The sequence below is a fragment of the Kwoniella mangroviensis genome (genome assembly GCF_000507465.2).
Source record: "Kwoniella mangroviensis CBS 8507 chromosome 1 map unlocalized Ctg01, whole genome shotgun sequence".
NCBI classification, from domain to species: domain Eukaryota; kingdom Fungi; phylum Basidiomycota; class Tremellomycetes; order Tremellales; family Cryptococcaceae; genus Kwoniella; species Kwoniella mangrovensis.
Genome location: NW_027062533.1, coordinates 12,994,961 through 13,022,310, shown reverse-complemented (window position 1 = coordinate 13,022,310; position 27,350 = coordinate 12,994,961). Strand labels below are relative to the sequence as shown.

The 27,350-nt window shown below is 45.7% G+C and overlaps 8 protein-coding genes across 8 annotated transcripts; 7 read left to right on the top strand and 1 right to left on the bottom strand.

Annotated features, from left to right (window-relative positions):
• Positions 1 to 2,584: 2,584 nt before the first annotated feature.
• On the bottom strand, positions 2,585 to 3,523 carry I203_104929 (uncharacterized protein; the record flags this gene model as incomplete). Its single annotated transcript, XM_065517649.1, has 7 exons — positions 2,585 to 2,665; positions 2,727 to 2,867; positions 2,931 to 3,016; positions 3,078 to 3,171; positions 3,232 to 3,292; positions 3,349 to 3,364; positions 3,424 to 3,523. 7 exons carry the CDS (start codon positions 3,521 to 3,523, stop codon positions 2,585 to 2,587), a joined length of 579 nt encoding a protein of 192 aa, XP_065374467.1.
• Positions 3,524 to 3,938: 415 nt separating this feature from the next.
• Positions 3,939 to 6,281, top strand: I203_104928 (uncharacterized protein; the record flags this gene model as incomplete). The annotated part of the gene is made up of 7 exons (XM_065517648.1): positions 3,939 to 4,027; positions 4,161 to 4,278; positions 4,340 to 4,448; positions 4,527 to 4,920; positions 4,985 to 5,268; positions 5,340 to 5,909; positions 6,094 to 6,281. 7 exons carry the CDS (start codon positions 3,939 to 3,941, stop codon positions 6,279 to 6,281), a joined length of 1,752 nt encoding a protein of 583 aa, XP_065374466.1.
• A 3,243-nt stretch (positions 6,282 to 9,524) lies between these two features.
• Positions 9,525 to 10,287, top strand: I203_104927 (uncharacterized protein; the record flags this gene model as incomplete). Its single annotated transcript, XM_065517647.1, has 3 exons — positions 9,525 to 9,584; positions 9,660 to 9,880; positions 9,960 to 10,287. The coding sequence occupies 3 exons, from the start codon at positions 9,525 to 9,527 to the stop codon at positions 10,285 to 10,287; spliced, it is 609 nt and encodes a 202-aa protein (XP_065374465.1).
• A 316-nt stretch (positions 10,288 to 10,603) lies between these two features.
• I203_104926 (uncharacterized protein) lies at positions 10,604 to 11,124 on the top strand (the record flags this gene model as incomplete). Its single annotated transcript, XM_019143493.1, has 2 exons — positions 10,604 to 10,828; positions 10,879 to 11,124. The coding sequence occupies 2 exons, from the start codon at positions 10,604 to 10,606 to the stop codon at positions 11,122 to 11,124; spliced, it is 471 nt and encodes a 156-aa protein (XP_019006542.1).
• A 1,891-nt stretch (positions 11,125 to 13,015) lies between these two features.
• Positions 13,016 to 13,760, top strand: I203_104925 (uncharacterized protein; the record flags this gene model as incomplete). The annotated part of the gene is made up of 3 exons (XM_019143494.1): positions 13,016 to 13,063; positions 13,119 to 13,295; positions 13,359 to 13,760. 3 exons carry the CDS (start codon positions 13,016 to 13,018, stop codon positions 13,758 to 13,760), a joined length of 627 nt encoding a protein of 208 aa, XP_019006543.1.
• Positions 13,761 to 17,388: 3,628 nt separating this feature from the next.
• Positions 17,389 to 20,564, top strand: I203_104924 (uncharacterized protein; the record flags this gene model as incomplete). Its single annotated transcript, XM_065517646.1, has 14 exons — positions 17,389 to 17,911; positions 18,056 to 18,162; positions 18,217 to 18,599; positions 18,649 to 18,895; positions 18,944 to 19,204; positions 19,252 to 19,437; positions 19,502 to 19,658; positions 19,711 to 19,805; positions 19,872 to 19,921; positions 19,982 to 20,039; positions 20,100 to 20,267; positions 20,329 to 20,395; positions 20,461 to 20,481; positions 20,548 to 20,564. The coding sequence occupies 14 exons, from the start codon at positions 17,389 to 17,391 to the stop codon at positions 20,562 to 20,564; spliced, it is 2,340 nt and encodes a 779-aa protein (XP_065374464.1).
• Positions 20,565 to 21,021: 457 nt separating this feature from the next.
• On the top strand, positions 21,022 to 23,171 carry I203_104923 (uncharacterized protein; the record flags this gene model as incomplete). Its single annotated transcript, XM_019143496.1, has 5 exons — positions 21,022 to 21,216; positions 21,301 to 21,990; positions 22,165 to 22,300; positions 22,447 to 22,559; positions 22,686 to 23,171. 5 exons carry the CDS (start codon positions 21,022 to 21,024, stop codon positions 23,169 to 23,171), a joined length of 1,620 nt encoding a protein of 539 aa, XP_019006545.1.
• Positions 23,172 to 24,543: 1,372 nt separating this feature from the next.
• Positions 24,544 to 27,106, top strand: I203_104922 (uncharacterized protein; the record flags this gene model as incomplete). The annotated part of the gene is made up of 5 exons (XM_019143497.1): positions 24,544 to 24,724; positions 24,817 to 25,614; positions 25,678 to 25,823; positions 25,878 to 25,951; positions 26,002 to 27,106. 5 exons carry the CDS (start codon positions 24,544 to 24,546, stop codon positions 27,104 to 27,106), a joined length of 2,304 nt encoding a protein of 767 aa, XP_019006546.1.
• Between the last annotated feature and the right edge of the window lie 244 nt (positions 27,107 to 27,350).

Sequence of the window (27,350 nt, the reverse complement as noted above, 5' to 3'; positions counted from 1 at the left end):
GTAATTTCCTACATCTGGGATGTGCGCGATGTCAATATGGTCGACCGCCTTCCAATCTATTCCTTTCAGTACCCCATCCATATCAGAAAATTCGAAGCTCAATCGGCGGTACAAGAACTTTATATATATCTTGTAGGTCTTCCTAGAGCATCTTACGAGGTTGAAGAGGGAAAATAACTCCGGGTCGTATGGTTCATAGGGAACTGTCAGATACAGGGCTATGTCTCTGTGTATCTCATCAGGAAGGTCGAGGAATGTAGAGACGGAATTAGTGAGGTCCATGTCGGTGAGTAGAGGAATGGGATATGAAGCTAGTAGACCAGTCATAGACAATTAGCTTGTCTTTTATCATCATCTTCTTTTTCCTTCTCTCATGAGTGATTCAGAGGAAACTGCTGGCTCACCTGTCCCACGAGCTACACGATATGATTTGAGAACTTAGTCCACGGCACACCTAGAATGTGGTAAATGTGGTATGTCCTTCTAGAAGTGTGGGTGTGTGAGCATGAGAAACGGAGACGGAAGAATGTAAAGAAGATGAGGGAAAGGAAAATGAAAAATTGACATAGGTGGTTCGGGCTACCCCTTTGCAATCCAGTCAGCTCTGAGAGATTCCCCCACTTCCACATCTTTAGGTTCATATAATATCTGTCTGCCTTTGACCATACAATCCATCAACAGCACGATATTCCCCACTTTTCCTTCTCGTATGCTATGCGATGTTGATGGACATGATGCGGATCAACGTCGATCTTTTGAGTCAGAGACTGCTTTCCTTGCTTCACTTCCTGCTTGAGGTGCGGCATGTCGGTTGCATTCGAAGCTTTGAGTGATCACAGTGTCTATACCAGATGCGATGGTTCATAAACAATCGCAATGCTAACAGAGATAGAAGCATTTTTTCTTGTTTATGATCGAGACAGACGTGTACAGACGCGTTCGGAATCAAATCGCGCACTCTCACTCTCGAGTACGCCTCGAGGGATTTGTCGCCGTTGAAGCCGATGCAACACTATACGGAATGCTCAAAGTGCATAACCAGATGGCTGCTGGGACGAGGTCCTGCTGGCGTTCGGACAAGTCAAGGGTCGGACTCAGCACCAACCGGGGCCACGACGCGATGGCTCGAGTACACACAGATAGGAGGTCCAAGTCGACTTGCAACCCTGATGATCACGGACGGTTGGGTGGAGCTTGAATGAAGAAACGTTGGTCAGATCATTGCTGGGGATTTTTGCGTCGTTTCCGCTCCAATATTGGTGCGAGTGAGCTTCCTTATTACTCCGACCTCTTATTCCAACGTCACAATTCCCAACGACGCAGAGTCGCTATAGACCTCATTCACTGTAGATCGGAAAGAGATGACGATACCTCAAGAAATACCAGACACTGTGCTTCTGTGTGATCATTCACGCAACTCCACAATCAATCCTTCATCTTTCGGCTACCTGTAAACTGTTCAATGCCTTCGTGACTGGAAATGCTCCCGCTCAGCTCAAACTTAGAAAATACTGTTTTCATAAAGCCCCTCTGGACTTCGAAGCGGTCACACCTCTGTAGCAGTATTCCACTCTGGATCCACTTCCACCATCTACTCAAGTCGACCGCCTGATCCACAGAGAAGATGACTTAGCCCAGCTCAACTTCAAGATCACCAGGTTTGACATCCCCGGTGACAGAATCATCTCTACAGCCGGTGGTAGATTAATCACAGATTTGGCAGGCGATCACTGCCATGGTGATCGTCATTGATCACAGCCTCATCATCATACTGGTACAACCGAGAGTGATCGTAGGGAACACAGCCGACACCTGTTTTCGCTCAAAAGCGGAGGCAGAGAGATCTATACTTTTAACAACGGTTTCCTTAGGAATATTCGGAACGGATACCGTTACGGAGCTCCCGCCTGTTTCAATGGTCCCAGTGATGTCTTTCTAGCGCTCAAGCACCCTACAGGCTATGAAGATGACACGCGCGAAGCGATGGGGAAGATCCATGATCAGTGGACTTATGGAGTTTACAAGCTTTACAACGAGGATTTGGTAGCCATCCCTTTCGGCTGCGAAGAAATTCGCGTAGATAAGCACTGGATATCGCCTTCCGGTGACAGCCATTTGGTGGGACCCTATTTCAGTGATGTGGACGACCCGTTCTGCCGTTGAAATCTATGACTGGAGAACAGCGAGTCTCGTTGTCGTGAGTTATACAGTCCTCTAGTGTCAAATATTTATCTGCTAACGAATCGGGACCATATGTAGAGGATGATGCGAAGGGAAGATGACAGATACTTGGAAGGTCTGAGATATGTCGCCTGGGCGAGTCCCAATCTTCTGCTAGAAATCTAAGAGAATCATATAAAGGAGTGAGTTGCATTGAGTGGGAATCCCTCAAGCCTTCACCTATGATCCCTCAGCTGGACAAACAGCCTACCCGATTTAGGGTATTTCTGGCGGTTCATCATCTGGTTCATATTCTTCAGCCTCTTCCAAGACATCTTCATTACTTTACATCACCATTTTTGTTCTTTGGAAGATTTCTTTTCATGTTGCTCGCCAGTGGAAGGAGTTGGGAGATCAGGGAACATCAGCGATTGTGAGAGGCGATTGTGAGAGGAGGAAGCGATGAGGTGAAATCGGAGAATTGAGTGGGATCGATGCTGTAGTTCTAGACGAGAAGGGCGGGTCAGCCATGGTGAGTTATCGAATACTCAACGATAATCACCTACAACATTTCCTTTCCCAGGTTGTCTTTCCAATACCACAAAATGGTTGCTAGTCATCAGCAAGCCAAGCACGACGAGGGGTGGCAAAGCACCTGGGATGATTGGATTGGTGGTGAATATCTGGTGAAACGTTGAGCGGGATCGCTAATTTGCATCGGATTTCAGGTTTTTTCCATTACTGAAACGCATTAGATGATTCAGCCTTACCATATTGACTAGAACAACCATGATACTCGATCTTATCTCCTCAGACATAGTTCGAATCCAACTATCTTCTGCTTCTGCATGCCCATCTATTATTGTCATACTATATCAGCGACACGCTGACGTGAGAGTAGGAGAAATCATAATTACGAGCTTTCGTCCGGTGTTTTTCTATCATCTCATCATCTAGAACTTCACCGATGGCTCTATCTTCCAGCGCCTTCGACATCATCAGATTACAGTTCTACAATGGATCGCAGACCACCGTCAGTGCATGCTGCTCGCAGAGACGAAACTCACTCACCCTCTCCCTCAAATGATCGCTCATCATGTCCTCATCTTCCGTCAACCAATATGATATTGCGCTGGCGTTTCTCGACATGGTCAGTACGGCGAAAAGGTGACAAGGCAACAGACTTACTGATAGAAAGAGCTTCCTATAGGTCCCGTCAGCTCTGGCCATGAGGGTCGAGATCAAGTAGAAGCTGGAGCTCACCATCACTTTTGACGTTATGTATCCTTCTCCCATAACTCCTGGCGGCTGCTTCAAGTATGGTCCATTCATCGTCGGCTTGGTTGACTTGTCTTTCATCCATGGTGTTGCGAATGGTATCACTCGATGCGATAGGTCGTTGTATGGTAGCTGGATCAGCGGAGAAAAGGGTTGGAAGAAAAAGTGAGATTCTTCTCATCAATCTATCGGATGTCATCTGCTGTAACTGGTCTATCAGACCGACTGCCATATCTCATATCTCCGAAGGGGTCAATGCTTTTACTGTCGATGATCGAGTGCCACCAAATTCAACTGACTCAGCACGGTCCATCAATGGCTGACTTGCACGAGTATGATTGTGTGTCCTCAGGTGTGGACGAATTCGATACTTTCCTTCACCTTTTTCCAGTTTGTTCTCCTTCACGCTACCATTGCCAAAGATCATTACATATCGGACATCTCCTCCCAGCTGTCAGCACTCGCATCTACATACTCCATATTCATTCGCACATTCGGTCATGGCCCCAAAACCCATCGTCACCATCCACTCAGCTGAAAACGCTGGTAAACGTCCAACACTAGCATCTCAACACCTCTTATCAGCACAGTGGCCTACAGACGTTGTATTACTTCTCGATCGCTTATCGTCTCTACCTACTCCTCGACTAGCCATCAGTCCGCCCTTCTCAGCCTCTGTGGACGCATACAGCTTAGCTTCGGACGCTGGCGAATGCCCATAGAAGCCATGCCACCACGATCACGGACAAGCCTTACCAACACTTAGCAGTCGAATTAGCTTGGGAAGGTCTGGCGTATGCTCTTGGACATTTCGGTCCAGATGATACCAAGTTGAAATCGGTAAGTCGACAAGCTGTACAGTCTAGGATGGTATGGGATAGAGCTGACGAGATCTCTGCAGGTTGGCAAGAAAAGTTGGAGCATGTTACCCATGGCCACGTTGATGCCTTATATGGTGAACGAACTTGTCCACTCTGACGTACTCTGGAAAATTGATTTTGCGAAGACACGTAAGTGTCGAGATGTCCACGTCTTGATTTGAGCGCAAGAATAGAGTTTGGAGCTGACCTGGGCGGATGATCAATTAGGCTGTCAAGATTCCGACAGCGTTCCTTGTTGCGCATCCAACTTGTCATCCTTCCTGAATCCCCAGCTCTTTCTCAATGTACCCCTCCCTACACCTCATATGATCTCACTATCCCGCTCCCCCGACATGTCAGATATGGTTCCAGAAGTTGAAGAATTCATTGATGTCCATACCGATGATACTCAGCAACCCTCCCAATATTACAAGGTGCTTTTGGAGCAAGCGGAGGATGATGAGAAGACTTCTAAGCTAGAGACTGAAGCCGATCTTATGGAGGATATCTCTCAAGACCAGGATGAAGCTCTTGTCGGTACCAGTGGGATAGCTGGAGAGGATCTGGGTGATCATGCCACAAGAGCGATCTATGGGGATTTGAGATACGCCCGGGGTGCATTGTAAGTGACCAATGGAATGTACAGTTGAAAATCAGACTCCTCGCTAATGTCATGCTATATCCAGCTCCTGGGCATCAAGACCTATACCTCTACCCACCCCGCCTCCATTAGCCGCAATCAACGATGTCGAGGGCTCTTTACGATTCCTGAAGTTCAGATTGGTCCGTGGATACGTATTCAAGAATGGTATACCTCTCGCCGCAGCTGAAGAGTGTGCCGATGCTTTGCTCATCTGTCTTCGACCACTTTTACCAAATATCGAAAGCATCCATCGCCTCATCATTGCCCCTTACACCTCCGACCCCTTCCAAATCCTCAAAGACACCCCTTTCTTGTCGGGAGGATCACGTTAGATGGCAAGGAACCTTATAATACTCAACACCGATGGGTTTACGCAAAGTTCTTCGACATTACCAAAGAGTCTTTCCATTCAATCTTGTCATCGACCAAAAATCCGACCATCCGATCGAGAATCCAGATCTTACTCGATGCCCTCGCCAGTACAGCACTCCTCATTGATCCTTCCGTCCAACCTCTTCTAGACCAGTACACCGTCTCCGCTCCCACCACAATCAGCCTATCCCAAGCAGGCTTGTTAGCTGGAACACCTCCCGCTCGTCTCCTCAACGAGCTGAGAGAATTAGAACGTGTTCCGGATACACTCGAAGCTGGGAAAGCTGTTCGAACTTGGGGCGAATTGCTGTACAGCAGCCGACATGGGCAAAACGCCGATTACTTCGGTGTACTCCCTTACGACACCCTGACTGATTTACTGGGCTGTAATACGTTGGAAGCAAGAATGGTTGTTGAATGTGGTCTCTATGCTCTGCTTGAAGGCCCGACCAACCTCAAAATCATCGCATTTGATGACGTTTGGCGATCGCCCAATGTCACCGGTCAATTAGCGCTGTTGAAGATGGACACTGGTTTGGAGATCGCTTCGGGAAATGTGATGAGTGCTATCGTGCTACAGGAAATAGGATATAATGGTGAGTACAATCTCAAGGGAATATCGCTAATGAACAGGTGGAAACTTTACCTCCTTTTGCGAGAGCAGATTAAACTCGTCGTCACTGGTCAAAACGATAAAGATCAATCAACCGTTTGCGCTCAAGACCCGACCATCGAAATCGACGAAAACCGTATCATCTTCACAGTTCGAAGGCTGTTTAGCTTTCTCTTTGGTCGAGGATCAATCCCTGCGTTTGATTCCCATAAATTCATCGGCTTTCGATCCGACGAAGCCCTACGAATGCCGATCTTCCATCCAGCTATCCTCAATCTACCCCGACTCCATCTTCAAGTCTATATCCCCGGCGCAGATGGTTTTAGTTTCACACCCATGCGTGGCTCGCTGCTGAGGATGAGGCATTATATATTAGGAAATCAAGAGATACGGAATATTGGGATATATCGATGCGTTTGTAGCACCTTCGTTTTTCCTTCTCGCCCAGCAGTGAGATATATGATCTATGCATTGAATTTCCGAATGTACAATGTGTTTGACCGCCAAGGTTTCTTATCTTTGGAAGATGCAGTGTGCGCTTGTGTGATTGTGTGTAAGCAAGTCGAGTAGTGAGAACAATGAATGGACATTGTTGTGGTAAAGAGAAAAGGAGATGGCAGCAGGAATTTCACATACCTCTATGGGCGGGGCCACTTACTAATCTTCATGTCCCAGCGATTTCGAACAAAATTTTGACTTTCCATCTTTCATGGCAAGAGAGCCCTTGGATTGAGAGATTTTTCATCACACCGATTGTCCTCACTTTCATTGGTATTATTCTTGGCGCGGTGGAGGGAAAGCAAATGCTTCAAAATGAGGTGAGCTTGATTCATTGCGCTAACGGGAGGTGTCCGGGCTGGCGCAAGCCAGCCCTGGTATCTGCTTCTCTCTCCCTGTCCTAGGATTATCTGATAATCTCCATAGATAACATAGCATGGATGATTTGGGAAATGGAAAGGTTCAATCAGTTTGTGATGCAGTTGCAAAGCAAGTACTTGTATGCATCACTCTTGGTTTCCTGTCATCCACTTGAAGTTAGACGCGTGCAAAACACTCTCAGGGTCCAAAATTTCTACAACGGTGGCGCCCGCCATCACCCAAACTTTATCCTGAAAAATTGGTTTGGTGGTAGAAAATCGACGATAACCCGCCTTTGACACAACGGATCAAGTCCATTTCAAAACCAAACTAAAGCGCTCAAGTCCCCGGACCGGATCGGATAGTGGTTATTCCGTTGCTTTGCTAGTTCGAGATTCGAAAGGCAATGCCGTGAGGCTCGTGAGTTCGAATCTCACTTCGGTCGATTGGAATTTCTTTTTCTCCACTTTTTTTCATATTTTGTCCGGGAGGGTTTGCAAAAGTGCCACGTATCTCCCTTCTGCTGGAGGTGGAGGAGTGTAAAAGACTCAAGTGGAGGCGGAAATCCAAGATAAATCGATGTCAGTCAGCGTTTTGACGGTCAACGAACGACTTGGACCTTTTCTCATATTGTGCCACCTTACCCTCGTATCATTGACGAACTGCGGGCTGGAATCTTAGAACGACCGCGCTGCAACGGTCATAACCACTATCCGATCCGGTCCGGGGACTTGAGCGCTTTAGTTTGGTTTCGAAATGGACTTGATCCGTTGTGTCAAAGGCGGGCACGCCGCCCTCGAAGCCTCTCCACGGGCCCCTCGGATCCCTTACGGGATCCTCGGTTCCAGCTACGAGACTTCTCGGACTGGCGTGCGTATCAAACCATTGCCTTGCGTGTCTGCCTGCGGCAGACGCAAGGTTTTTGACACATGCCTCTGAGTTTGGACGACGCAGCCAACCAACATTAAAATAGCCTCGAGGAGTTCAGAAATCAACACCGATTGAGGATGCCCCAAGACGTGAATTTGATCTTGTCACCTATTTGAGCTGTCATTGAACATCAAGCGGGTAATGAATAGATTTCCCTGTCCCACCACTTGAAGAACTTTCTACCGTTGAGGAAGGCTGTGTGACTGAAGAGGTATTTGCATAATCCTTGTCGAGGTGGTGGAGGGAAAAAGTGTTACAGCTATATGGATAGGCCGTGCACTTAAAATGAACAAACAGGTAAGTACCAGATACTAGGCCATCGTAAATTAGCTTCTTGATCCTCAGTCCCTCGTGATGCTCGACAAAGTCTTGCAGATGCTGATTGGAATGGGAGTGATTGCTTGATTGGTGTGGATGGTTGACCGGATGAACCTGTTGAAGAACAATGCAAGTCAGCAAATGATAACAGGAAGTGGTAAGAGCGAGGGAGAGGGGATCTTCTGAAGTCAGAGGGAGACAAAAGAGTCTTACAGCTCGTGATCAGTGGTATGACCTCTCCAATTTCTTCATCCGTACACTTTGGGGAATAGTTTCCCCCCTCTGCTCGGCCTAACAGGTTTTGACTTTGAGGGGGAAGGTGTCTTAATCTACTGTAACTCAAGGAAAGAGTAGCCTCTCCTCAATTCTTCGCCTTCAAGCGGGCAGACACGTCGAACGCAATGGTGGCATTGGCGAGGCGACGTTCATTTCTAGTTATCCTACTTATATTAGGGGTATTCTTTTATGAATGGGAACCGCACTTATCGATCTAAGTACCGATTTGCAGTTGGGTACTCTATCTCCATTTAGGCTTAGTCTGCCTGTGTCTTCTATAAGTGCAGATAACATCATGCAGAACCCATAAGTACCGCATAATCGTATTTACGATAGTCCAACTTTCTTGCTGGAGATTTTGATAAGTATTATACGTTTTGAGATCGACTCTTTTTCCCTTGCTCATACAAATATAAGTACAACATGCTGACTGTTTCAGTACCCCTTTTCATGGTCATTAAAATACTCCTGATGGCGTGCATGAAGCCATACTTTGCATACTTCAAACTGTACTTAGACAGAGTATGCATGCAGAGTATAAACCAGCACTTACATTATAAGCTTTTTGGCGAAATTAAAATGAATACCCCTGTTGCATCTTCCTCGACGCTCGTTGATCAACTATTCCTTTTTCGATACCGTAAAGCTCTATCCCTCTGACCTTCTACCTCGCCAATAGTAAGTTTGTGATCCTTTGGATGTCTCGCCTTTGACCGAGATGCGATATCGGAAACCTAGTCCTGACAATTGCACATGGTTCATCATCCAATACTACACTGAGAGAAAAAGGAAGGAACAGTCGGAAACAGTATAAATACCTCAATTTCTTTCGATTATTCTCTATTCTTTATCTTTTCTTTTTCTAACAATCCTTCTCTATATAGTCCCTACCATATAGTCCCTACCCAGTGCCATCCATTCGTCACATGATATCATCAAGATATTGACTCTATTTTCTGACTTTATCTCGACTTTCAATCGTCTGACCTCATAACACCTTTCATCTCCTTCCTTTCCTTCTGTACTTCCTCGTAGAGTAGTACCTCTCATCTTCCAGTATCATTTATATTGATCTTCACTTCTACCTATCGATTCAAGAGACCTAAGTGAGTGATACACTTTTGCCCGTCTTGGGGATCTTACTATGATCTTTATCATCACAAAAACTATCGTCACGTCAAGGCTGACTTTCCTCTTTCTGGCAGAGATCGTCAAGATGCCTTCCGGGAAGAATAATGGCATGGGAAAAGCTTGGGCTAATCTTGATCAAAGCGGGGTAAGTTCTATCTCGTCCTTGATGTCCTGCAATGAGAGGAAAGTATGCTGACACAGTCTTTTTGAATACACCTAGAAATGGTCGACCAAAGGAATTGGTGCTATATTAAAAGTGGAAGATGCGATAGCCTACCGACACTACAAGGTGTTCAGAGCTTTAAGGAAGAAGCTCAACAATAAAGGTGGTGAATATCCCACCACTTTCTCAGATTGGTGGTGTCGGATCAATTCGATCGATGGCGATGTCGCCGCTTGCGCCAAGGAACAGTTTGAGAGTATCGTTCTCAACCATGATAGGTGAGTCTTCCTCCCCCCTCCTCTGTGATCATCCTATCGTTGCAAATCCATCCTTGCCATCTTCCTTGTATCTTCCTAGAGTCCTTCTGCTAGAGAATAGATTCGCTGACGTCTGCATCCCCTTGCTTAGATATCCTCAAATGATCAAAACCCTCTCTGATAGAGAGATAAGGAAGATGGTCGAACGAAAGAGGACATCGACCTTCCATACCTACAAGCCCACCGATGAGCTATTCAACTTCCCCAAGAATCTTGTCGACAACGATGGTAATGCGTTAGCATTCATCCGATTGAGGCACATGCCTTCCATTCCGAAGCACAGGTTACCTCGTCAAGAAATAGACGATGAGTCGCCTAATTACTCTCATGATGAGTGGAGAAGCTCGTCTATATTTGGAGTTGTGTGATTATATGTCGCTTTATCCGCAGCATATCTTCACACTCCCCTCTGCTCTCCTCATTCTACCTTCCTCACTCTGTCCGCGGCCCTCCAGTCTGGTGTTACATTGGCTTATGATCGTCACTTACAATATATGGGTGATGCAGGTATATCCCTTCAACTTCTACCATCTTCCCAACAACCATGAACCTACAACTCGTCATTTGAAACCAATCGATGCCCTTCACATAGGGGGAGGTACTTTGAGGAAGCTGATGTATGGAGGTCTGACTTTTGGATAAGATCAGTTCGGTTGTCTCTCCTGCAATACCTTCAGCTAAATCATGTCTCCTTTCTGCTTATACGACCTCAAGCAAGAAACCCCCGGCGGTCGACTAGGTATCAAGAAGATCCGTAATCTTGAATACCTCGAAAGTCACCTATCGAGGGAAAAGTATACTTTTGGCGCTCTTTGCATGATGTTATCTCAAGTAGGAACAGAAGGTCAGATTCACGCGATGGAGAAGAAACAGTGGAAGATGATCAAATCAGTCAAACGAGCTGGACATGTGAAAGATCCGATCGGAGATCTAATCGATGATCTCAGTGGGATGTATAGGAGGTTGAGACGGAAAGGCCTTACGAGGATGAATCCGTTCATGAACCAACCGATCAAGATGATAGCGATAGCGATGCCGATTACGATTTCGATGAAGATTCCGATTTTGAAGATGATAACGGTTCTGATGGTATTGGTTCCACTGGAAATGGGGTTAACTCGATCATCTCAGGTGGTTCGGAAGTGGACGACGAAAATGATGGTGGGTATAATGAAGATGATGAGGTTCAAGTCGATGCAGAATGATATTCACAATGCATTGGTCATCGCGGGAGTTGAGACACGATTTTAGTCTAAAAAGACTTTCACTGGGGACCCATCTTCAGAGATGTCATGCTGATATGCTCCCTTTTCCTTTCCGTCTCCCTCTCTATGGTAGGATGATCACGAAATTGAATGAAATTCGACAGTGTGTTAAATTATGGCATAAAGGTTGAGAAGAGGTTGAGTAGAAGCTAAGACACTTCTCGTAAGTACTGACCTAGTGATATTGCTGATCGGTGAAACTTGTGCTCCAAGACTGATTGTTTACAGTAGTGGGCACCTCCGCCTTCAAAGTTATAAATTCCTCGACGCTGTTTTGATCTTACTTGACGTCGCTACGGTAATAGGAATGGGTATTTGTTATATATCTACAATCTACAATCTACAAGATATATATCACGCTTACCCCGAGAAATCTTGCATCTCATCTTTCCATACCTTGCAATGCATAACAATCTGAAAAGTGCGTTAGGTAGTGTGCATGTGACTTGATCATGCGGACTGCTTCATGCATCCCTAAATGTGATGTATGAGATGCATACGGTGACTTTTACTGTCACAACTCAAAACCTCACTGTATGCCACATTTGTGTCAGAAAGCTCCTGTATTCTATCTCATCTTTGACCACCTCACACTGCATGGATCACAAGCCTGAAAAGTGCATCGGAAAGCTTCAGCTTGAATGGACGTTACTGGCATTTGCATGCATGTCAACACAGCCTGTGGGCAATACATGTTCCGCATTGTGCTGCACAGGTTGACAATCAGATTGAATAAATGAAGTGGAGGTCTTATAACCACCAGGTTGGCCGCGTAGCGGTCAGCCTGCTGGTTGCTAGTATATATATATATATATATATATCTCGTCTCACGCCTGGCAAGTGTAACATCTCCTGTGCGTATGCGATTCAAGCCCACTCGTGGATTCATACTGTGCATAGGTGGAATCTGCGATTTCATTCCATTGCCTATTGATATTTTTGGTTTTGCTACATTGTTGAAGTCATTACCAACCTCCGATTGACTATCTCACACTTTGACGACGAACACCAGCCAGTAGGTCTCTACCCATGTGAGTATCCAATACATTTCCTTCCTTTTCCTTCCGCCTTCCTCAACCTACTATCCCTATCTCTTGCCATTCATCGTCTTCACTGTTCCCCTGGACTCTCTCCTTCAAAACTGAATCCTTGCATAATTTCGCACCCACCATTGTGCTGACCGGTATCTGTAACTAATTAGCCTCCAGTGATAGAAAACAGACGAACTGGGGTCAAAGTCCCGCCATATCCCCCGAAGAAGGTCTATCGTATTCCTACATCATTGAGCATGTAAGTAGTCATCCTCAACATTCATGACTCAGCACACATATGGTAGACTATTTCCTCTCATATCATATATTTCGACATCTATATACCTCTCTGATAACCTTGACCGTCTTAGCTGACAAAATTTCATCGACTGTTTCTCCCTTCGCAGTAATCGCTATACCTACTCAAATTACTTTTCCTTCTTTCGTCATGAGATCACTGAGGTTTGACGTACTTGTCACTGTGAGTTACTCTATGATACTACTTTTCTTCTCGATTCAGCTGGGCTGACATAATTCTCAACGCCGACAGTCCACCCCCACCGTAAGCTGAGGAGTTCGTTCCTGACGTCGACGTTCACATCACCAAATTTGAACTGCTCAAGAATGATTTCTAAAGATGGATTTCACCGAGGACAGATGGGTCTGCCTAGCAATGCGGATGTGCATAAAATCGCAACAAAGTTGGTGAGTCATCCACGTTGAGTGTTAGGGTTGCGTCAGCTGATGAGATGTGTGAAGGCCAACGCGACACATTCGTATCTGAACCTTATATAGCCACTATGGATGAAGAGCTGGATGTCGCAATCTTGGTTATAGGGGTAGATTTGGTAAATACCATGCTTGCTTCTTTGAAATAATAGTATGTACTGACAGTGTATACAGAATGGTCTCAGGACTTACCAGGTGCTCTACACTCCGGATAGCGGTCCCTTTCAATCCGATTCGCCTCTGGCGGTCTTAGGTTATCACGCTTGTAATGACGATGATGCAGCTGGAGACGATGAGGCAGGAGGAGGACACTACGTATACTTTGGAGAAGATGAATCTCGGGATCCAGAGGTGTGTAATCGTAGCTCATCCCTTGTCCACATATTGCCTTGCTTAGGTCGGTTCTTCATCCAGCGAGATCTCTGCATCTATCCGGACGACTTCGCTCCTCATATCGATCCCACTGCGAATCCTAAGACTCAGGCTCATCATAAACCACCATCCGAGCCGCTCGGTAGTACCTTCCTGACTCGCCCTTCCAAAGATACTACATCCGTTCCTCCACCTCATCCTGATGATGTTACTCATTCTCCTCCTTTCGCCTTGACTCCGACGATGAAGGTACAAGACAACCTTTACCCCATATGGAACTGCAGATCTTCAGGTTGTGACGAACGATGTCACACTATCGGCGAACTTCGTGCTCATCACAATACCCATGAAGACAAGGATCTGAAGATCTTTCAATGCCCTATCTGCTCAAAATGGTATGATGCAGAAGCAGCTATACAACAACACTGTCGAGAGAAACATTAATTGGTAAAGTGTATCCAGTGCCCAGCTCCTCTAAATGATGGCCATCCATGCCCAGCTTTGTATTCGGACTGTTCGAAGATCAAGACGCATGTCGTAAACTATCCTCAGCATTCGAGATGCCGAGAATCACGTCCAATGCTCGATCTGTATGGCAATCTGTAACACGAAGAAGAACATGGAGAGACATATCAAATTCAAGTATGGAGAGATGGTATCATAACACGACTCACATCCACATAGAGTTTTTCAAATGCAATATCAACCACTGCCAAACGAGTCATGCGAATGCATCGACTCATAAGCAGCACGTTACGTCGACTCATACAACCTTGAAGCCGTATCGTTGTATGTACCCCAATTGTCAATCCTCATACTCCGCCATTCACTCACTCCGATCCCATGTCGAGACCAATACATGGCATAGGCCTCTCTCAGCACTCAACAACCCTTCATATTCCTGCCCTTTTTGCACAAAAACTTTCTCTACGTCGACTGCTTTATCTCAACACAAGTCTAGAAGCAAAGCAGGAATTATTAAATGTAGATCATAAGCGGGAAACAACCTTGGGGTAAGTGAATCTTTGCTGATCAAGTTGTCGCCGACCAGAATTCATCAGTCGAAAAAATAACAATCGATCAGTCGCTGAACAGTCTCGTTCATCACGTAGACACTACCATCCGGATTATGGCGGTTATGTCAGGGTCGATCGGTACGAGCCAACATCATTGGTATTCTCGGTAAATAATTGCGATCCTGGTCACGCTGCATGTGCAGTATACATCGATTCTCTTTTCTTCGGGCCCACTGAGGCTATCCCTCCAGGTCAATTTCGTTCTCAGATAGTTCATGCGTAAGTAGGTAGCTAGCTTTGGTTGTTTGCATTTTGTCCGTATGAGTCAATTCACAAGCAAGTGCACCATTCTCCTCCCACCCATAATTCAATTCTGCATGTATTATATAATATGAATGCCTCACTATACTACTCTGAAAATAGCAATACAAGTTATTTTTTATTTTGAGTCATTTTGTTCGTCCCACCTTGATGAAGGTTCTTCACATGAGCTCTCATTTCGTAAACATCCGGAAACGTCTTATAACATCCTTCACTACATGATGATCTCGGAGCGGGGCAAGCGACCCCAGGTGATGGTAACAAAGAAGAAGAAACAAAGGGACGGATGGTGGCCACCTTGACTGTGGGTTGAACTTGTTGAGCGGGAATGAGATGTGTAAGGATGTTCATACAAGCACACAAACGAAGTGGAGTCAGCTCGACCTGGCCCTCAAAATCAATATAGCAGAAGTGTTGAGGAACTGCCGCCACTCTTTTACACAATTAGCGCGAAAACAGGAAGACCGCAGCGGGACGTGAGACGTACATGATAGGTTTGGGTTTTTGGATTTGCAAGAACGAAAACCCATTTATAGGCGAATGGAATCGGACTTTGTAGACCTGATTATTCGGGTTGCTTTAGTTGCACGCTTTAGCGCTGAGGAGAATGAAATATAATCGTCTATCTTCGATCACAGAGAGAACGAGATGGCCGCCGAATGTCGTGCCTTTCAGTGTTGAGGCTGAACAGGAAGGTTGAAGGGCTGGTTGGTAGTAATTGATCTGAATTTTGAACTAGAAGGCGAAAATGTTGGTGAGGTATAGAAGCTCGCGGTTGTGGGAATCGGACTGTGGCAGAGACCTGTCGGTAAATATACTTGGGTATCAATCGACTGTCTGTAAGTAGTGTTTTTCACAGGGATTCGAAAACGATGATGAACAGTAATGGTCTCATTGAACAATAAAAATTTCACCTGATTAGATTCTGTAAGAAGACGATTGTATCCTGTTTGTAAGTCAATTGAATGTAACTCAAGATACTTCTTTGATGGTATAAAAGCACAAAACTGTCCATAAAGTCATCCGCTTGTAGGGGTAATCATTTCATTCTTCAGAAAAGATTGAGATATCAGTACACAATCATACTCTGCCTGAATACTTTGTCTAGGTACAACTTCAGTACGCGTCAATGGCTTCATACGTGCCATTTCAAGCCCGTTTCTCACCTCCTTGATGGAGGGGTACTCAAACATTCAGCATCTGTAATCATCTTGCAGGACCGCGGTGAAAAGGTCGATTTCAAGAGCCAATCTCACAGTGTACTATCCCAAGGTCCAGCATATCTCGGTCTCTCTTAATTCGTCTGCAAGTCCGTTTACAACAGTGGCAAGTCCGGTTACATCCGGTGGCAAGTTGGAACAACTTGATAATGAAATTGGAAGGTCAGTGTTTGGGACGAAGAGGTGATTTATTTATATGACTTCCGGCTTCAATCAACCATGTACCGATATTCCAGTGTGATGTCTCTCATGTGACGAGTAGTGTAGGTCGTTGGGATCTCAACAGTCAGATTCAACGCATCGGAGGATCGGGTTGAAGCTGCAATGGGATCTGAGAGTTGCGGTCAGGAAGGGTACGAAGGCGGTCATACCACGAGCAAAATCTTTGACGTCCTTGAGTGACAGCGTCTCCAGCAACAAGATGGTCTAAGCTATAGATGCAAAGACTGAGATACGGATTCCTCTGCCGGGGCCCATATATATGGGAAGGAGAAGACGTACTTTGTGTACGTCTCCCTTCTAAGCTGTCTGTTTCCGCAGCGAGTCGGGATCTCTGGGAGCACTTTACATCTCATCAGGAAAGTGGGTACCATGATAATTGATGGGAAGCAGGGATGTGTCTTTCTTATCGAGTCCAAACCGGATGAAACACCTGTAAATTAACACTTCATCCAACCAAATGAGCTTGGCTGTTTGCTTCCGCAGTGGTTCCCTTAAAATGTAATGTTCGACGATCACATATTTCTTTCGAGATCTGCTACTCCAGCCGGCAGTTCCGGATCATTTGAGTGAAATACAGCTTAGCGTGTCGATATGAGATGACGAGCGAGTATGCCCACTACATATGGGCATTGCAAGGACTGAGCGCAGCTGTGAAGTTACTGTATATGCATTCCGAGAATTCCTTATCTTTTGTATGATATGTGGCGTCCAAAAGTACAGTAGCTAGGCACGGGGGGATGTCTCCTCTCGCATGTGACCGATACGAGTACTGGGGTAAATCTGAGAGATAAGCGTTTGTCCGAGAATTCGGGTAAACTCAACACCAGTTTATAGATAAGAAACGAGAACATCACTCGTAGCAATTCAAATGGAAGATATGAGATGGCTTTTTCCCATGGGTCAGGAATATCTGGTATAAAGGGTCAGTTAAATGAAGACGGGACTGGATATCATTCAGAACAAAAGCCGGATTGGGTTAAAGGAGGTATAAACAGGAAGGATCAACACGAGGTGTGGTCCACCATCATTTGGTCATTGTTGTCACCATCAAAATCTGGGGTCGTGGTCTGATATGGTCCGTGCGAGATCTATGATTGGTCACAGGCTGTGCAATGGAATCCGTTGCTGGATCTGGCCCCGATAGCCGAAGGACAGAGTGAGCCATTAAGTGTGCATATATATAAACATATACACCCAAAGATGACCATCAATTCTTCTTCTTTTTCTTCGTTCGTATCAACCGGACAAAACCCCTTGCACCCTTCTTACCCCTGTCACCTATAGCCACTCACAATGTGGTCATCCTCCCTCCCCCTCCTCGCTCTTCTGGGTACCACCCTGGCTATACCTCAGCCAAAGATCTCTTCCATCCGTCGACCTGGATGGCGACCTAACCGACGTCAGCTCCCTACCGACTCAGTCAACACAACCTCGTCGTCACCTTCTACCACCGCACCAAAAGACAACATCTGGATCTCTCTCACCAACGATGAAGCAGCCGATGTCATCAGCTTCCTCCACTCTAGAGATGATCTCAACCTCACTGCTGTGGATGATGCCGGGGAATGGGACAACACCATCATGGTCGTTGATTTTTTACCACCTAACAAGACCGATGCACTTGGCTACTTAGATGGACAAGGTGATAAACCTGAAAGATGGGCTGTGGCAAGCTTGTTATTCGGTGCGACCGAAGAACCTTACGCGCAAGATTGGGTGGTTGGTCCCATTCCCATTACAAATGATTCGACATACTACCCTTACACTTTCGGTACTCATGCTGAAGATGCCAAGATAAGAGTGTACGATATGGATGGTCACTAGTGAGTTGCTATCCACGAAATATGAGCTGACGGAAAGTGATCTCCTCACCGAGACTGCTATGCAAATGAAGGATATCATCTCAGATGTGCTTAATGGTGAGTGCTAGCAAAGCTGGACTGAGCTGACGTTAATACAGCTACTATTGAAACGGAGGACGACCTCAACGATACCTTTGACATGTGGGGAATTGATCCACTTTGGCATGAGAAGGATGAGGACGGAAATGATCATGTGATTGACTGGGTGGGTATATCAGTTGATTTGAATGGAATACATACTAATGAATTGTCACTATAGGTCGGCTTCTGGCGATACCCTGCCACTCGACAGATGAACAACGGTTCGATCAATTTCGACGGTGAAACGCTCCTTCCTCAAGGTCTCTACATGCAATTCGACATCACCGGTAGAGATAAGTCACAATGGAAGTTCCTTGGTGTATTATATGGTGACGAGTACTATACCTCCATCGACGATTTCAGATCCGCTTGGCAATCATCCGATTTCAAGAAGTACACTCCTAACATGGGAGGTAAATGGATCGAGACCGATAAAACCGGTAAAGAACTTCCACTTGATACTGAAGTACCTCCTATGGGTGTTCAGCCTGGAGGTCAACGATTCAAGGTTGATGAGGAAAATAAATTTGTTGAATGGATGGATTTCACCTTCTACCTTACGTGAGTTCTAATTCAATGGACTTGTACTTGTTACTGACGCATGGTGCAGTTTCACCCGAGACACCGGGATGAGGCTTTACGATATCAAATACAAAGGACAAAGAATCATCTACGAACTTGGCCTGCAAGAAGCTATAGCGCATTATGCCGGAAATGATCCTGTTCAATCGGGTACCTCTTACATGGACACCTTCTACGGTTTCGGTCCATACGCCTTCTCCCAGGTCCCAGGGTATGACATGCCCTTATACGCCTATTGCATGAACACCTCTTTCCATGCTTCTGAGCTTTCAAAGGTGAGCCACATGAAACTCATCTCGCTGCTCTCGCTAAAACCCCTTTAGTCCCATCGATGTGGTATCTCCATCTTCGAGCACGATCTCGGCCACCCTATTCAGCGACATTCCACCCAAACATACGTCTCCGTCACCAAAGGAATCGCTTTGACCGTCCGAAGTATCTCCACCGTCGGTAACTACGATTATAACTTTGACTACAACTTCTTCACGGATGGTACGATCGAGACTGTCGTTCGAGCTTCCGGATACATCCAATCCGCCTACTACGCTAAGAACGACGAATACGGTTATCATATCCACGATGGAGTAAGTTGTATACCTCTGAGGAAGAGCCTCGCTGATACCTCACATAGCTGTCCGGATCGATGCACGACCATGCGCTCAATTTCAAAGTTGATTTCGATATTTTGGGCACCAACAATACCCTGGTCAAGCACGTTATCGAACCTGTCGAGAAGGAATACAAGTGGCGCAAGGGTGTTAGCAATACTATGCATATGGTCAGGAAAGAGGTAGCTAACGAGGATGAGGGTAAGATGGTGAGTCCACAAAGCGAAAAAGATGTGATAAGAGCAACGAAAACTAATTACCGCGATCCCGTAGAACTGGTCTGCCAACGGACAGGAACAAGTCATCGTGGTCAACAAAGACGCACCCAACAAGTATGGTGAACCTAGAGGGTACAAGATCATGCCCAGTCGAGGTGGTGCGGGTATGCACTTGACCATCACCAATTCGAGCAACTTACTCAACTCCGTTGGTAAGTCCTTTCGTTGATGAAGCATGCCATATGAGCTTACCGGGACTTCTAGGCTTTGCCACCCATGCCTACTATGTATCCAAACAAAAAGACTCCGAGTTGAAAGCTGCGAACGCTTGGAACGATTATGATACTGCTAATCCTCTTGTAAGTTGGGAACGGCCCCAGTCCCGGGAGATATGGTGATGCTAATCCCGCACGGGTGATGCTTAGGTCAACTTCGATAAATTCTTCGACGGAGAGAATCTTATCCAAGAGGATTTGTGAGTCGTGAAATCTTCTCTATATAACGGTTTATGCTGACCGATGCTCCTTTATTGCAGAGTGTTTTGGTTCAACTTGGGAATGCACCATGTACCCCACACCGGTGATTTGCCGAATGTGAGTGATTCTCTCCCCTAACAGTCATGCCAGGACTAACGCCGAATTCGGGGTTGTTAGACCGTTTTCTCAACCGCCCAGTCAGGTATGGTCCTCACTCCTCACAATTACCTCCTGAGCGATCCCTCCAGACAAACATCGCAACAGATCAGAATTGACTATGATGAAGGAGACGTGACGGACGTTTATACCTTTGGCAGTGAACAGGCATTCGGGGAGATCGATCTGGTGAGTCGGACATGAGAATCGGTTGGAAAGATGTAGACACTAACAACCCTCTTCACTGTAGTCACAAGTCAGCTGGGATCCTTACACGTATGCTGGAGATGTGGCTGTTAGGAAGTTCCCATACGATCGTGAGTTCAGTTTTCGATAGTGTGCAGAGCGAGGATAAGTAAGACTTATGAGATTTCTACAATAGCCCAAAATCCATTTGACGATAGTAAGTGTTAAATGTCGAGCCGACCTTGCTGTAGAGACGAATAGCTGATGGATATACTTGTCGCAGCCGAGTCGATCGTATAGTGATTTGTGTGGATTTGGCTCCTGAAAGGACAATTCAGAAGGTACAGACATTCAGGGGAAGATGACTGCAATGGACAATGAATGGAAGGCTGAATCGGGGATGAAAATTGGTTTTAACATATAATATAGCACTTCTCTCTTTCTCTCGGCAGTGAACGAAACAAGGTTTATAATAAAAGCATCTATACGATGTTGATAAGCAAACAAAGGAAATTAAAGGCAGTTGATATGCATTTTCAATCTCATATGTACTTGATCAACGGATAGGCCGGTGCTTACCGACGGGGTGATGATGATGATAACGATGACGATGAGGAAATTGATCCCGCCGGTAATGTTCGCAAAGGGTGAACAGGGGATGAGGACTTGATCAGTATTGAAGGTATCCCATATCTTGAATATCTTCCCATCTTCTCTATGTGCACTTGACCCTGTCACATCTCCACAACGCCTCGAAATGTTCTGCATACCGCCTCACCTGCAGGAAGAAGTTCAGCGACCACGATATGAGACAAGTCAGCCGGTCAATCTCGACTCGACATTGAGACCGTTGCAGTCATCTGCGAGCAGACCTACGTATACAGCTAGATCGTACTTGCCTATAAGTAGAGACAGCGAGATGGAAAAGAACGCATGGGACGTGGAGAAGCAGGTGAGTATCTGATAGCTTTCATTCTAGTATGGTTTTCGTTGCTTGATTCTGAGAATGCCTTCGATCTAATTGCTGGGCTACCAGTCTTACGATGTCACGACTGAGTCCAATAGAATGTCATTTAGAAGAACAAGGAATATACCTATATCACTCCGACTAATCATAATCTTATCATTCCTCATATGTCAACTCATCTTCCATCCTTTCTCAATTCCCTTCTCCGCCCATTCCAAATCGGTACAATCCTTAGATCACACTTTAGTCAAACATTGTCAATCACTCCTCACCCCTCCTCAAGGGATATACACCGACCGACTCGAATATCTCTCTACAATCTTATCGAATGATACAGCGTGGATATCCGAACCATCACCTTCAACGGAGTATTACACTTCTTTCTCAAAAGATAGATGGTTTCTTTCCGAACGACCATTCCTTATTTCCATCGTCAACTCTCAAATCGTGATACTCACTCCAGCGTTCGAAGCTCTACGAGCAAGCTTGATCGTTAAGCAGCTGCCTGTGGAAGTGAGAGATAAGGTCCAATGGGTAGAATGGCGAGAAGATCAATCGCCTTATGCTGTTTTATCGACATACCTGGCAAAGAGGGGTGTAGGGAGGTTCGTACTGGATGATGGAGTTAGAGAATTCATCGGTAGAGGATTGAGAGAGAAGATTGGTGAGATTGTAGGATCGGGGTTGGAAGACAGAGTGAGAGAAGTGAGGGAGAGGAAGGGGGATTGGGAAATTGGGTTGTTGAAGTGCGCTAATCAGGTGAGCAAAGGATCATTTATATCGACAGAGACATAGGCGTAGACATTGCAGCACTGTACTTCGGAATTGGCAGTTACAACTGAAATACCAAGGATCAGATGTCTCTCATTCTTATTATGCTCTGCTGACGTTGGAGCGAGCTTCAAGGCTGATACAATTTCTGAATTATTATAGTTCACCTTACATGCCATTAGAAAGACGAGAGAAAGGATGTATATAGGTATCACCGAATCTCAAATGTCCAAAATCTTAGAGGAAGAAATGGCCAAAACTGGTTTGATAGGTGGAGAAGGATTGGTATTGTTTGGAGGTGAGCTTGTTGATATACTTGATCTTGCACTCCTCAACGCGCTTATTTTAGTAAGGTAGGAAGCTTTGTTGAGTGATTTGGAAGAAATCATTATTATCCTCTTATATTGGTTGGTTTGAGCTGACTGATAAGATGATCATGTGCAGAAAATGCCGCTCTCCCTCATGGATCTGGGACAGATCGTCAGTTGACCAAGAAAGATTTGGTCCTGATTGATGCTGGCGGGAAATGGGGTGGATATGTTTCTGATATCACCAGAGTGAGTATGAGTCCTCTATATGCTGTACCCCAATATTCCCTGTATCCGATCTACATCACATCAAATCGTCCCACAAGTTGATATCTCGCTGAAAACCGAGCTGATACGTCTCGTTGCTTTCTACAGACATTCGCTCTTCCCTCGTCGACTATACCCGAATCGCATATCGAACTATGGGAAACGGTTCGAAAAGCTCAACGAGCACCGTACGAGATGTTACTGAAGTCTAATGGATCTCTCACTTTCGGTGATCTAGATAGATCTGCCCGCAAAGTCGTCACTGAGTGGAAAAGACAAGACTCTGATGTAGATGACGATGAGGCCGAAGTCGACTTTAGTATATTCACTCATCGATTAGGCCATGGAATAGGTTTAGAAGGCCATGAATCGCCTTATGTCATCCAAGGACCACAAGGTAAAAGGAAGATTCAAGAAGGGAATGTATTCAGTTTAGAACCTGGTATATACCTTCCTGCGAATCATGAGGAAGTCAATGGACTGAACGGTGTAGGAGTGAGGTTGGAAGATTGTTTTGTATTGAGAAAGGGTGAGGATGGAAAGTGGGGCGGGGAATGGTTATCTGGACCTGTGGAGGGATGGGGTGATATTTGATAAGATAGATTCGATTCGGGTCAAGACGGATTGTATAGATTGTGCTGCACAGTGAGTCAGAGCACGATAGATGATCTGAAATTGTATATTGCATGGACAATGTCATTGATAGATTGATAGATGAGAGGTAGGATATCATCGTATCCCGGAGGATGTCGAACAATAACACACTTCACGGTTCATTGATCTCAGTTGCTTGGATACCATGTTGAACTCAAACAATTATCCACTGTAATTCCTGAATGTTGCAATCGCTCAATTCAGTGGAGATAGATGTTTCAAGAATACACTTTTCCTTCTCAGGCTCGACTTTGACTATGTGATGCGGTGATAGACAGACTACGCTATGTGCTGAGATGACGTGAATGAAGAGTGAGAGTAGGTGTGCACCCGAAGATAAAAAGATGAAACGCGCCTTCACGTCATGCATATTTATAACCCTGATCACACCGCCGCCACCGCGTAGCACTACCAAAAGAAAAAGAAATAAAACAGCATTTTAGAGGTTATTCCGAGACGTGACAAAGAGGGAGTCGTGAAAATTGTGTGTGTGAATCCTGTGCTTGGCCAAGAAGAACAAGGGACTTTTTGTCAGGCTGAGATGTAATTGCAGGAGGAGAAGGATTGTCATCATCTCAAGACCACATCGTTTCGCTCATTCTTTCATTCTTTCTGTCTTTCGTTCATTCTTGATTGGTATTGCTTTCTCACACTTTCATTGATTCATTCCTTCCACCCACCACTCGACACCCTTGACAGATTGAAAATTGATTAGATTGATTGTGCTGGACACAAATAGGAAGAGGCGCAGGAACGTCCGACCACAATCTACACTATAAGATTGAGTTTCACCCCTTCACCGTCGTCGCAATTTTCGCAATCGATCTTCCAGACTTCAAGCTCAGAACATTGGAACATACACCAAAGGTGCTGGGTATTCCTTTGCTTGGATAGACTTTCTTTGTTCTGGCTATCCAGTGGATTGGTAAAGGCAGGTTCGTCGCCCAATTGGTGAATCGATCAACCCAATAATACATTGAGTGCACGGATCGACATTCTACCTATCACCCCCTCTGTTGTGTATGTGCTTTTTCACTTTACAGTTTCACCTTCGATACAACGTTCTCATTTCTTCGTTCTCCTTCATCCATCCTTCGTTCTTCACTATGATATGAATACGTTTACGCTAATGCTCATCATTCTTTCTCACAGCCACAGCCCAACAACATTCCCTGTTGTACCATACAACTTCACCACTTCATCAATGCACTAGATAGATATCACAGGAAACCAACTTGACGAGACCAACAGTCATTCTTTTGATCATAACACTCTTTTCCCATACCTTTCAGACCCTTCTTGGGCCCCCACGATGCCCTTCATTGGCGATCCATCCCTTGCCAATGTACTCTACGGAGCATCCGTCACCTTCAATGCCCTCACTGCTACCCAAACCGTCGCTGCCGCTGTACCGTCCGTGTCGGCTGCTCAGCAAAGCGTGAATATGACGGAGGTTGTGCAACAGCAAAAGGAGGATCAAGCGGAGATGAGTAGTGAGTATACCACCACCACAATCAATACCTCAGTAGCGTCGTGATCTGTGTATCGAGGCGGACCAATGAGCTGATTCACCGTCCGTCTGCAGGCTCGATGCCCCGTAACCTCTACCTTGCATTCCTCGGGTTGCTCGCCTTGTGCATGATCATTTCCCATCCTCGATTCCTCGCTAGACTCTTCGCTTCTCTTTGGTCCTCCAACAAATCGAAATCAAAGCCAAATAACAACGACTTAGTCAAGATTTATCCTTACACCAAAGAAGCTTTGGAAACGATCAAGCCTCAACCCAAGAGAGAAGTGTCAGGAGGTGATTTATCGCAAGGATGGTTGTTGAAGAAAGGTGAAAATAGACGAATCGAAATTAGTTCACCATTGTCTTCACCAGATAATGATAGTTGTTCTAAGAAAGATCCTTTCGCTTCTTCCACCTCTCTCGACGAGAAAGCTCTTTCACCCATTGATATCTCAACTCAATCATATGACTCGCCGGTACATTATCCCCCGCCGCACATCATTCCTCTCCTCCATCATCTCCCTTTATCATCTTGGCTATTATTCACTCCCTTGGCGAAACTTCCCGGTCACCTCAAGTCGTTCCTCACTTTACCCCAACTGTATCTGATCAGTGGATATATGATATTGGTCTGTTTCGCATTGATATGGAAGTCAGACTTGTCTCCTACATCGAAAGATAAAGGGTATGGAGGAGATTGGATGAGGTCAGGCTTAGTAGCTACCGCCCAAGTTCCCCTTGTCATCGCCTTGGGTGTGAGAGGGAATATCATTGGACTATGCGTTGGGAAAGGATACGAGAGATTGAAGGTCTACCACAAGATCGTAGGCAGAGTGGTGTTTTTGGCTAGCACAATTCATGCGGCTGCTTATAGTGAGTTGATAGCCTTTTTATAAATTCAACTGATAACCGATACTTATGCTCCTTCCGTCGTAGTGTACAAATGGACCGTAGCTGGCAAATTCTCCACCTATGCCGCAAAACCCTTTGCCATGTGGGGTATCCTCTCCTACCTCGCCTTAGTCCTTATCGTGATTACCTCTCTTCCTTGGGTACGAAAGGCCTGCCACGGCATCTTTGAGGTGAGCTCGGTAGTCGGACAATCCGCAAGATCCTGGCTGACTTTCTTCATCCAGATCTGCCATTTCATCGGACTTGTCGGAATGATTTTAGGTCTCGCTTTACACGTACCTGAAGCTGTCCCATTCTGGTATGTGACGCCCTTGCACGATACCGGTATCACACTAACATACCCCATAGCATCGCCGCCGGGGCAATCTACACCATCTCTATCTTCTGCTCTATCACCAAAACTCGAGTTGCCCATGCTGAACTTCAAGCCCTTCCCGGAGCTGGTACAACCGTCATCACCCTCCCGGCTCTTCGAACAGGTTGGAGAGCAGGTCAACACGTACGAATCCGAGTCCCGGCTTTGGGTATCAGAAAAGCTTTCGAATCTCATCCATTCACTATTGCATCCGCACCCAACGGCGATGGTTTAGTACTCATGTGCAAACGTGCTGGAGATTGGACGGACAGCTTGTACGAACTTGTTCAACGATCGTCGGACCTCGAAGATTGTGCGGAAGGTGGACGAAATAACGCCACTATCATTGTCGAAGGACCGTATGGAGGTCTTGGGAACACTCTTGCTCCTTCTTTCTCATCGGTCGTTCTCGTCGCCGGAGGCTCGGGTATCACGCAATCTTTAGCTCTTGCTCAGGATTTAGTCAGACGTGCACCAACTGGTGTGGTGCGAGCCAGGACGATCGACTTGATTTGGATGGTCCGAACGGAAGATATCGCCAAACCGCTCATGTCGACCTTACTTGATTTGGTGAATGAAGCTAAACAATGGGAGACTCAATGTATCGAAGGACGTCGAAAAGGTCACAAGAGACCGAACCCCACTGCGTTGAGAGTCAAAATCTTTGTGACCCGATGTCCTGCTAGTTCACCCCTTGCCCTGTTGCCTAAGGATTGGATAGTCAGTGAGCTTGCTACTTCACTCAAGAGACAACCTTCAGCAGCGGATGAAGAAAAGTACCAATATTTATGTCGCAACCCTTCGACTTCATCTACTTCCACAATGTCTTCGATATCTTCGATGAAGAATAACACTCCGCTCTCAACTATCTCCGTCAACCCGATCAGACCGAATTTCAGTATATTCTTGGATTCCCTCACCGATGAGATCATCTCGAGATACGGTAGGACGATGATCGACCCCTCAGGAGTGCTGGTCACTGCCTGTGGACCTGAGAGCTTGATCCAAGGTGTTAGAAGTGCAGTGAGGAAATTGGAGGAGTATAAAGTAAGGGGTTGTGGAGGCGTGGAATTTGAAGATGAACATTTCGGTTTTTGAGATGATTCCACGAATTGGAATGTATATAGAGTTATATACTTTCTACGGTTTACCTCCTTGACGGAGATGATACGATACCTTTACATGCTGTTTATAGATTTAACGACTTGCTTATGATCTCCTTGATGGAGTATACAATCACCTTGTATATATATGAATGATAACCTTTGATAGGGTATCTTTCACCTTTATGAAGTCATGCCATACTTACACATTCTCAGTCACGATTGATTTTATGCACTAC